The sequence below is a fragment of the Rana temporaria genome, chromosome 5 (genome assembly GCF_905171775.1).
Source record: "Rana temporaria chromosome 5, aRanTem1.1, whole genome shotgun sequence".
Taxonomy (NCBI): domain Eukaryota; kingdom Metazoa; phylum Chordata; class Amphibia; order Anura; family Ranidae; genus Rana; species Rana temporaria.
The window spans coordinates 379,888,457-379,900,940 of NC_053493.1; the positions used below are offsets into that span (position 1 = coordinate 379,888,457).

General features: G+C 38.5%; 1 protein-coding gene across 1 annotated transcript in view; it reads right to left on the bottom strand.

Moving 5' to 3' along the window:
- Positions 1–2,343: 2,343 nt before the first annotated feature.
- LOC120941319 (CUB and sushi domain-containing protein 3-like) overlaps positions 2,344–12,484 on the bottom strand; it is a 105,733-nt gene continuing 95,592 nt past the window's right edge. Inside the window, exon 15 of the mRNA XM_040354645.1 lies at positions 2,344–2,756. Within this exon, the coding sequence (XP_040210579.1) occupies positions 2,534–2,756 (223 nt within the window). The 3' untranslated portion in view covers positions 2,344–2,533. The remainder of the gene's footprint in view (positions 2,757–12,484) is intronic.

A 12,484-nucleotide genomic window follows, 5' to 3' on the forward strand; every position in this document is an offset into this window, starting at 1 on the left:
GGCTGAAATCTCAGGCCTCCTACTGAAAATGCAAGATGCTTGGCTGTTGTTTATTTATTTATTTTGGCACATACTGCATAGGTAGTAAGGTTGCAAAAAAGTCTATTTTAAAATAGAGAATTATAAGAATGTTTTAAATACAGTTAGATGAGAAAAAAGACACCTACCTGCTTAGAAGAATTTTGAAGTGAGAGGCAATTTTTAGTTAACTGTTTGCAATATATTTCCTATTTAGTAGAATTATTTTCCCTGTTATATTTTGGCCTGGTTGTAAACAGACCCCAAATGCCTCCAGTGCTGAACAGAGGACTAACAAGGTTTTGTATGATTATATAGTACTTCTGTAATATCGCCTTATCTGGGCAAACAATTCAGTTTTTTTTGTTTGTTTTTTATACATTATTAATTGTATTCTAATTTGAGAAAACACAACATCTGATGTGTATACATTATTTTTGTCATACAAAGCTTACCATGGCAGCTTGGTAGCATTCTGTTCCACCCAGGTCTTCCGTCATCCCCCATGATACATGTAAGGGTAGAATATCCTTGCAGGACATAGCCGGCATCACAGTAGTAAGTAACAGTAGACCCAAGTTTATAATCCATGCCGAGTCTTGTGCCATTCATTATATTACCAGGATCAAAACAGGATTCCCTTAATTTAGCTGTAAATCAAAAGATAGCAAAAAGCATCACATAAATGTAAACATTCAATGCAGAGAAAATGTCTCTGTGTAATTCTGATCAATATGTAATTAGAACAACTCCATCATCTAGAAAACCACTGTGTTAAGATAGAAAATGCAATGACTTTGGAGAATATGAATGAGGAATGCCTTAAGGATACCCAGATGCAGGTAAAAGACCTCATAGAATCATTACTTTTTAAGCTTCATGCCATTTTCTGATTTAATATAGAGGCTTCTGGTCTATGCTTGTCCATGAGACTAAAAAGAGATTGCACATTCATATTTTTAAGTTCATGACCATAAGCGAGGAGCCTGGTTCTTCTCGGGTCAAACCAATAGCATTACCCATAGAAGAACAAAAGGATGGGCTAACCCATTTTTGCTTTCATAATATTATACATTTTTATGAGAAAATCTTTTGGGGGCATTAAGTATGTGATTGGGTCTCATGTAGTTATAGGTATGAACAGCCAGATAAGATGTCAACACAGTTAAAATATTCCATTATCACTATACCCAACACAAATTGCATTTTATCAGGAGAAGGTCTCTACCTTAAATACCATCATCAGTTCAGTCTTCAGCAGAAATCAGTTGACCTAATGGAGGCAATAAACAACCAACCTGATTTATCTAATTTTGAACATATTTTGGATATGATGTACTGAACTATTTTTGTGATTGGCTTAATATCTTGAATAACCAATGCAGGCTAGAAATCCACTGTTCAAGAAGCTTTCAAAAACTTAATCATATGTCCATACAGAATACAGGACAGAATAGCTTTCAAAAATGTAATCATATGTCCATTAGACATATGCATTTGTTTTCGTCCGAATTTCGGGTATTTTCGTTATCGTTTTAACAAACAAAACAAAAAAAAAAATCCGAAATCCAAAAGATCCGACATAAAAAAATGCTTTATTTTTCGTTTTCGTTGCTACAACAGTTTGATATACAGTAGATAGGACATTCGACATGACGCTGACAATAGCAATCTGTGTCTATATAATCTGCGGTCGAATGTGCCTAACCTTAACTCTATTAGTCCAAGATTATTCTACATAGAGAATAAAGATTTGACGTAGAAAGAAAAGATTTGACCTTATAGAGACAGTGTTGGGGTAGACATGAACAACGAAGATTCGACAAAGCAGCAAAAAACATACAAACGTTGAATCTGTCATTAAAGGCTTATGGTGTCTGTTGAAAGTTCTAAGAAGATTTGACAAGCAGCTAAACTGTACGACGCCGCAATCATACATTTATGGTCAAAGGCTATAGAAGAATTCGATAGTGGTTGACTAGTAATAATAATTTATAAATATAATTATTACTAGTGTCATACAACATTAGAATTCCTCTATAGCTTGTAGGCGGAACATTTGACCGGATATGTACAATTGCAGCGTCATACAGTTTAGCTGCTCCGTCGAATCTTCTTAGAACATTTGACAGACATCAGAAGCCTTCAATGACAGATTCAACCTTAATTCATTCTGATTTTCGGACAAATGCATTTTTTAACAAAACAAAATAAATAAAAATGAATTTCGGGAGTAACTAAATAAATGTATTTTTCAGTGGTCTAATGACCATACAGAATACAGGAAAGAAGAGCTTTCAAAAAATGTAATCATATGTCCATACAGAATTCAGGAAAGAAGAGCTTTCAAAAACGTAATCATATGTCCATACAGAATACAGGAAAGAAGCCCCAGAAACAGGGGAAAAGTCATACAGTATGGATTAGTACATTTAAATAATACCATTGAATAAAATAGTATTAAATCACACAAAGGTAGAATAATTCACTTAAAGTACCCTCTAAAATAAATATATTAAATAATGTACATGCTGTATATTTTAAAATCACCTTTGTATTCCAAATGAAAGCCAGTGAAGCTAACAGATCCATCACTTCGAAAAGCCAAATGCATGTTGTTTGAACCACTTTCAATTCTTTCTGGTAACTTGCTGTCTTGAAAACTCCCAATCAGGGGACTGTTGCCATCAGTGCCATCATAAATATACAAGAAGTCATAATTAGGTTCAATGCTGAAGCTGCAAAAAAAGAAGGAGGGCAATCTTTTATTAAATATATTGCCACACTAATTTTATAATACTGTATTTAATAGGATGCTTGGAGCATTTAAAAGAGACACAAGCCAGAGGTTTATTGGCAGAACATTATAAATGGAGAGGCTTTTACCTAAGGATCTAAGCCAATGTTTCTAATTCTGTATTTTTTTGTTTTTTAAGATTTTTGCTTTTAAGGTCAGAGACAAACAAACATGAAATAAAAAAGGAACTGAGTGAGTCATATTTTGATGCGAAAAGGTGTTTTAAAACCCACATAGTTAGCTGGAAATAATACAATTAATAAGGGAGCTGCACAGGCAAGGTCAAGGTTTGCAAATACCTTAATTTTTTAACTGCACCCAGACCCATGCTTCTGTTAGAAGATATTGTCTTGTTGGAGGACACTCAAACACCCATTTTTTCGTGTAACTATTTATAAATTCTTCTATAGGATTATATACCCTGCTACAGTAAAGTTTTTTTTTTCTTATAACCCTATGAGAGACTCCTTTTGTCCTTTGCTCAAATAACAATATTATAAAATGTAATCCAGCAAGAAAGATTTCTTTTAACAGACAAATTAATAGAAAACCTTAACCATAACATGTGCTTCTCCACACTATAACACCTAATTACTTTCTGATAAGCAGATGTAACCTATTAATTAGATTTATTTTCTCTCCTGTCCATCACAAGTCAGCAATATGGTGAATAAGGATAACAAACCTGTATGAAATATAGAAGCAATTAGCAATCTATTACACATTCACTAGGGAATACTGTAAATATACAAAACCTACAGTGGAAATACATCCCTGAACATAATATGCATAACCAACAGACATGTTTTTCAATGTCCAAGCCTATTAAATCTTCCTTTAGGACTGAGTACACTACATTAACTAAATATAATATATTAACTAAAGTGATGCAAGTCTATAGTTAATATCAGGCCCTCAGGTCGCACACCTGAGGCCGCATAGCAGCAGGTGCCAGGGGTGGCAAGCCTGCCTCACCCTTGGCTGGTGCAATCCACTATCTGGGAAGGACCCAGAGCTCAGGTGAGGGGTTTGTTATTACTGCCCCTGCCACCAGTAAATGGAAGGGGGTTTTATAGTGATGCCTCTGACACAAAGGAAGGTGGGTTTATTATTAGCGCTACTGACACCAATGCTGGGCATTTATTATTACTGCACTGCCAAAAATGAGGTGGGGGCTATTATTACCAACATTGATGTTACACCTTGATTGAGCAAGCATGTTAATCTAACCAATATAGGGTGAACTGGCACTGCCATTTTCTCAAGTGTACCCCCCTTGATTGAATAGACAGAGAGATATATAATAATAACAAAAAGTATGTTTTAACATATTGATGTTAATTTGCAATAAGCGTATAATGATTGGTTTGTGCAAAACCATCTGCAAAATAGTGGATATAATAAAGGATATATTTATGGCATTTTTATTATTCTTTTTTTTTTTACTAGTAGTGATCAGCAGTTTTTAGTGTGACTGTGACATTGCGGTGGACAGATCAGACACTTTTGATAATTTTTTGGGACCTGTGACATATATATAGTGATCAGTGCTAAAATAGCCACTGATTACTGTATAAATGACACTGGCAGGGAAGGGGTTAACACTAGGGGGTGATCAAGGGGTTAAGTGATCCCTAGGGAGGTTTTTCTAACTGTGGGGGGACTGGACTGACTGGGAGTACAGAGAGATCACTGTCCCTGATCACTAGGCACAGCAAATCTCTCCCTCTTTACCTGTCAGAACAGGGATCGGTTTGTTTACATTGACAAACCCCTATTCTGGCTCTCTGTGGAGCGATCGCGGGTGGCAGGCAGAGATTGCGTGCATTCAGCTTCAGTGTCGCGCCGTGGGTGCCTGATATTTCTCTTAAACTGGCCGTACAGCTTCGGTGATTTGTGCAGCTGTGCCAACCTGACGGTGGCTATATAGTGACGGCGGCTGGTCGGCAAGCGGTTAATCAAATCTAGTGTTTGGGAGAGTTTACTTTAAATGAATTGTTATGAAGAAAATCTGTTTAATTTCATTGGAAATCTAAAGGTTCAGTTCACTGTTATAGATAGAAGGTTTCACCACCATGGCTTTGCAGCGAATCCTTGGGATTCAAAAAATTCCTGAAATGTAGAATTTTGTAGAAAATGTAGAATAGCCTTTAATCTAGGTCAGTCACAAGAGCTAATATCTTGAATTATTGGATGACCCAGCCTTCTTTCTATAAGGTGGACTAAGAACAGCCATGTTGTCAGTGTGTGTTGGAGTTGGTGGGAAGAGGGGACAATTCAGGGCAGAGAGAAATATGTTTTTTCTTTTCTTTCCAATTTTGGCATTGGTACACATCCCCCACTTTTAACTTTGTCTGTTGCTTTTGCAACTTTTCTCTCACTTCCTGTATGTGCCAGTGTCACAGTGCCAGAAAGCGAGAGGATAGTAAAAGAAAACAGCTAGGGATCCTTATGGTTCCCCAGTCAAGACAACATTTAAAAAAAGGTTAAGCTTGACTTAAACTTTATCTTACTCATCTTACTTTTGGCAATTTAACCTATTCAGCACATGTGCTTTGATCAAACAGGCAAAGTAAAAAAAAAATATTTCCACAGTAGAAATATGTACAGATTTTGCTTAGCCCTTTGTCATTTATTTTGTAAGCTTGTTGGTTTTGAAAGATGACACATTGTTATTTTTCTTCAGATACTTGTTTCATTTTTCCTTATGCTTTTAGTTTTAGGATAGTAAAAGAAAACAGCTAGGGATCCTTATGGTTCCACAGTCAAGCCAAAATTTAAAAAAAGGTTAATCTTGACTTAAACTTTAAACTTACTCATCTTACGTTTGGCAATTCAACCTATTCAGCACATGTGTTTTGATCAAACAGGCAAAGTCTAAAAAAAAATATTTCCACAGTAGAAATATGCACAGATTTTGCTTAGCCCTTTGTCATTTATTTTGTAAGCTTGTTGGTGTTGAAAGATGACACATTGTTATTTTTCTTCAGATACTCGTTTCATTTTTCCTTATGCTTTTGCTAGGGATTTTATTTTTGATTGTTGATATGATTCAACACGAATATAGACGGAGGTGTACTTTATTTTATTAAATTTCTACTTCAGTTCCTATATTGTCTCTTGTCACGTTTCATGTATGAATTTATTATCTGTCCATCACATTAAAGTTATGGTAATTCTAATTCAAAGCTGGGGGTTGCAGTACTACATAAATTCATATCATGAATTTATATTCAGGAAATCCCCCCAAAAAAACAGTGATCAATCAAGAATTGTACAATTCTCTGCAAATCAATTCCATGATGATTGTTTGGTCTGCTATTAATGCTACTGATGCTATGCTTAATTGACTATTTAACCACTTAAGCCCCAGACCATTTCGCAGCTAAATGCCCAGGCCAGGTTTTGCGATTCCGCACTGCGTCGCTTTAACAGACAACTGCGCGGTCATGCAACGTGGCTTCCAAACAAAATTGCCGTCCTTTTTTCCCCACAAATAGAGCTTTCTTTTGGTGGTATTTGATAACCTCTGCGGTTTTTATTTTTTGCGCTATAAACAAAAATAGGGCGACAATTTTGAAAAAAATTCAATATTTTTTACTTTTTGCTATAATAAATATCCCCCAAAAACATATATAATTTTTTTTTTCCTCAGTTTAGGCCGATACGTATTCTTCTACCTATTTTTGGTAAAAAAAATCGCAATAAGCGTTTATCGATTGGTTTGCGCAAAATTTATAGCGTTTACAAAATAGGGGATAATTTTATTGCATTTTTATTATTTATTTTTTTTTTTACTACTATTGGCGGCGATCAGCGATTTTTTTCATGACTGCGACATTATGGCGGACACTTCGGACAATTTTGACACATTTTTGGGACCATTGTCATTTTCACAGCAAAAAATGCATTTAAATTGCATTGTTTATTGTGAAAATGACAGTTGCAGTTTGGGAGTTAACCATAGGGGGCGCTGTAGGAGTTAGGGTTCACCTAGTGTGTGTTTACAACTGTAGGGGGGTGTGGCTGTAGGACTAACGTCATCGATCGAGTCTCCCTTATAAAAAGGATCACTCGATCGATACGCCGCCACAGTGAAGCACGGGGAAGCCGTGTTTACATACGGCTCTCCCCGTTCTTCAGCTCCGGGGAGCGATCGCGACGGAGCGGCTATAAACGAATAGCCGCGCCGTCATTCCGGATCGCTTCCCGAGGGAATCCGCCCGCCGCACGCAGCGGAGGGGGTCCCGATCGGACCCCCCACCCGCTAGAAGGCAAGGACGTATATATACGCCCATCTGCCTGTCTGTGCCATTTTGCGGACGTAAATAGTCGTGCGGCGGGCGTTAAGGGGTTAATGAATTCATTGGGAACCTTCATGTCTCTATTGTCTTCAACAGAAAATAATAAAACTATTTTCATCTCTAGAGACCTTCTTGCAAAAAAGTATTGTATGTATTTTCCAAAGCATGCCAGTCTAATGCCGCATACACATGAACATTTTTAATGGTCTAGAAAAAACAACGTTTTTTTCAACCCGATTCTTGTCAAGCCTGCCTTGCCTACACACGATCATGAAAAAAAATGCTCTAGAAAAGTGTGGTGACGTACAACACGTACGATGGCACTATAAAGGGGAAGTTCCATTTGAATGGCGCCACCCTTGGGGTTGCTTTTGCTGATTTTGTGTTAGTAAAAGTTTGGTAAAAGATGATTCGCGCGTTTCAGTATTCGTGCTTTTCAGTCTGTTACAGCGTGACAAATGTGCTATCTCCATTATGAATGCTAGTTTTACTAGAAAGAGCGCTCCCGTCTCATAACTTGCTTCTGAGCATGTGCGTTTTTTTGAAAAACGACAACATGAAAAACGACGCAAATAAATAGAGCATGTTCTACATTTTTAATGCCCATTTTTCACGTCATGAAAAATGCTCTGGAACCTACAGACAATCGTTTTTAATGACATTAATTTATTTTTTATTTTTCACATCATGAAAAACGGTTGTTTCTGTATGCAGCATTACACTTTTCACAAAGTCTTCACAAGACACCCTAGTTAATTTTAAGGCATTATTACCATCATCAAACATAAATATATTTTAGATCGTCATATGAATTTCAATTTTTTTTTCAATTTGTGCCAATGCTTTAAATACATGCATGGAGGCAGCCATATTTCCTTATTAAAACAAAATTTCAAACAAGTGGCAAGAGTGAGCTTGAATACCATGGATCACCAAGTGACAGTGAACTTAAGTAAGTAAATAACTAATAAATGGCCAGGAGTGTGGAGGTGGTGAGGTTCACAGTAGGCTTTTTTTGCCCCTTGAGAATAAGGATGAGCCAAATGTACCTGGGTTCAGTTCATGGTTCACAGAACATGGATAAACTTTGGGTGCTGAATTGGGAACAACAGAAAAAGTAATGGCCATTTTCTAAACTAATAGGCAGGAGATTGCCAAACAAATCATTTAAGGAGTTGGGCACTGCCCTGGGGAACATGTACCAAAGCAGAAAAAAAATGCATGGGAGATTCTCTTAAGATGCCTGAAAATTGGAGCATATGTACAATGTATACAACCTACTACAGCAAAACTGGCATTTGCAAAGACAGAAAATGCAGTTTAAATTGCTGACTGCTAGACTAGTTTTTCAAACTAGTTTCGCAAAACGTGAGCATCCATGAAAACGGGTACAAGATTAGAACACGGTGGTACCGGACGCCAGACCTGATCCACAAATTCTGTCCAACTGTGTCGGACCGTTGCTGGAGATGTGGACAGACCTCGGGTACTTTGCTCAACATTTGGTGGGAATGCCCGCTAATCCAAACATTTTGGCAGAGGGTCCATGACGTGACAACGGCAGTATCATCGCTACCCCTGGAGTTTTCACCAGCACAGTATCTTCTTCATCTCTCAAAAATTACTAAAAAAAAAGGGGCGTGGCTTGCACGCGATCGGAATGGCCGCTTGAGCACAGAGCTCCGTCAGAGAACCGGGGATAAAGCGACATATTATCGTTTTGAGCTGTCATTGAGAGACGGTAACTATCGTTAATTACCCGCGGATCTTGAGAGATGTTGCCGAGGAAGAAAAAAGACAAGTTGCCGAACAAAAAGCTCAATGAACTCTTAGAAACGCCGGCTATAGTGGAGATGCCGATTAACGAGGGTACCGGTAACGAAACGTTACAGCAGACGTCATATTCAGATTTACCTGATGATAACTGCGTCCTATGGAGTGATGATCAACCTCCCGGTACCGCTGAAAACTCCCCTTCACGTAGCCCTTCATCACAGAGCCCCGCAAAATCTAAAAGGAGGGTTGATGACGCAGCAAGTAATTTGATCCCAGGTATGTCACCTGTGCTGCACAACATGAATAACTCCTGTGACGCATCACTCATTAATAATTACCCTACAATGGGTCAGCCAGTACTGGATACTACAATGAAATATATGCTAGTTTCGCTGCATACATCGCTTATGTCTAATTTTTCATCGATGATGAACTCATTTTCTAGTGAATTGAAAGGCCTAGGTGACAGAGTGGTTACAATTGAAAGCAAAATGGATGACCAATCAGAAACTGTCACTGACCTTGTGGACGCGTATAAGGACCTATCTGATGATAACCTGAGAATAAAAGCCGAATGTTCTGCTAAGTCAACAGTCAAAACTCTTCAACACTGAAACCAAAGAAAGTCAGTGAGCGTGCATTTTTAGAACAGGTTTGACCATGGTTGGCCCATATTTTCTTCAGGACAGGTTTCCTTTAAAAGCAGAAGGTGAAGGGTAGGAACTATAGCATTACTAAATGTGTATGTAAGGGTTACAACTCCTATCAGGTTTTTTGGGGGATTTTTCCCTTTCCCCTCCAGGAGACTCGTATCAAATGAAAGGAAATCTCTCAAAATCTGAATTCTGATCTAAAGCTGGCCATATGCTATACAATCTGATTTTATAAGCTCCTTTTTACAAGGACCTGACTAATATGATGCTAATTAAAGTGATACTAAAAGTTAATGTAACCCCTTCCCACTGACAGTATGCATATATGTGGCCCCACAGAAGTGGGCCAATATTTGTGTAGATGTATATATGTGTATCTGTCTCCTAGCTCTCACTGGGAGCCCCGGGTCACCTGATCACTGTAATAGCCTCTGATTAGCTATCACAGTTTTCAGTCACTACACAGCCCGCTCCTGTGTTTTCTTTTTCTCTGAATGGAGGGAGAGATACATTGTATCTTTTTCTCCTTGCAGGGAGCAAGAAGTAAAAAAACAAAACTGTGTAAAAAAAAAGACGGTCAAAGGTCAGTATATTTAGGGCAAGATTTTTTTTAAATTAATATCAATGTCAGTTAGTGTCAGTGGCCCAGATTCTCATACATTAGCGCTGCTCCTGGGCAGCGTAATGTATGAGCTCTACGTTTCACCGCCGCAGGTCTACAGGTTTAAATCCTGATTCTCAGAACACTTACCTGTAAACTTGCGGCGGTGTATCGTTAGATTGCTCGGCGCAAGCCCGCCCAATTCAAATGGGGCGGGCACCATTTAAATTAGGCGCGCTCCCGCGCCGAGCGTACTGCGCATGCTCCGTCGGGTAAATTACCCGACGTGCATTGCGCTAAATGACGTCGCCCCGACGTCATTTGCCTAGATGTATACGTAAATGGCGTCCAGCGCCATTCACGGACGTCTTACGCAAACAACGTAATTTTTATTCAATTCGACGCAGGAACGACTACCATAGTTAACATTGGTTGCGCCTGCTAATTAGCAGGGGCAACCTTACGCGTCGGGTATGCTACTCAAACGACGTTAATTCGCTGCGTCGACCTCGCGTATGTTCGGGAATCGCTGTACTTACCTCATTTGCATAGACGACGGGGAAAAGCGACGATGCGACACCTAGCGGCGGGAAAAAAAAATACTTTTAAGATCTGACAGCGTAACAGCCTTACGCTTGTCAGATCTAATGGGTACCTATGCGCAACTGATTCTAAGAATCAGTCGCATAGATACCCGGGGCCAGATGAGGAGTTACGACGGCGCTAATGGTGTTGCGCCGTCGTAACGCCTTCGAGAATCTGGGCCAGTGTTTTTAAGTGAAAAAAAAAAAAAAGCAGAATGCACATTGTTGTTTCTGCGCCGTATTACTGGTACATACATCTACCACACACTCGCGGACCTTGAGGACCGTTCGAGAAGAAACAATATTAAATTAAGGGGGGTCCCTGAATCTATACCCCCTGATGGCCTGTTAAAATACGCAGATGACCTAATTGTTGCTTTGTTGCCAAATGCGCCATAGATTGAAAGAATGATTGACAGGATCCATCGTATCCCCAAACCTAAAAACCTGGCTGCTTCTATTCCCAGAGATGTCCTTATGAAGATTCATTTTTATCCCACAAAGGAAAAGCTAATGGCTAAAGCTAGAGTCCTGTCAGTGCTCCCTGGTCCATTTAATGACATTCACCTATATGCAGATTTATCGCAGTATACCTTGAACTTGAGGAGGCAACTAAAAACTACAACTAAAGCCCTGAGTGACCACAAGATTCCATATAAATGGAAACACCCAGCTACGTTGGTGATTACAAATAATGGCACAACCACTACTATTTTCAATCCTCAAGATGGACTCCGCCTACTTCATTCATGGGGTATTGTCCCGACTGACTCTCCTGAAGGCAGAAGAAACACAACAGGACCTTACTTCGACAGTCAATGCCGTGAAGATCATCTTATGAAGAGGGGAAAATGAATTGCTATTACGCTTTTCCTTTATCTATCATTCCCCATCTCTCTCTCCCTCTTATGTATTGCTATGGAAATATTTAATTATCTATACATCCCCCTAGTATCTGATATATTATCCTGATTAATTTTACTTACCTATCTGTTGAACACTGCCCCTACTTTCAGTCGGTTAAATACTTCACCCGACTTTTATGACATTTTATTGCTGGTGCTGAATTTATTTTTCACCAAAGTTACATAGTATTTAGTTTTTCTTTATTGATACTAATAAGAACTTATTTACGGTTTGTTATCATCCCAACCACTTAAGATACTTAGTTTTCTTTTGTTTTGACTTCAAATGTTTTGGTTAGGTTTTCTTTTGTTTTGTTTATTGTTTTGATTTTGTTTTTGTTTTAGTTTCTAATTGCAGCTGTTAAAGAACGATTGGTTGACTCCTTGTTCCCTGACAGTGCATACTCTGGACATACAACGATTTCGTATCATATTACGCTGCCCGAAGGTACTACAGATTTGTGAGTATCATACGTGACGCATATATACACTACATAAACATGTCTATCAACATCCTCTCTATCAACACTAATGGTTTAAATCACCCAGCCAAAAGATCCTCAATGTGGAAAACTGCTCTATCCTCTAAATGCGATGTTCTTTGCTTACAAGAAACACATTTCATCTGCGATAACGCTCCACAATGTCACCACAATTCCTACCCTCATATTTTTAGGGCGGATTATAATCGCAAACAAAGAGGGGTGTTAATAGCCATTCGCAATACTATAGACTTTGTACTTATAGACAAGTGTATAGACCCAGAAGGTAGATATATTATTTTAGTGTGCTCACTAGATGATGTCATATACACACTGGTAAATATTTATGCACCCAATTTCAGAC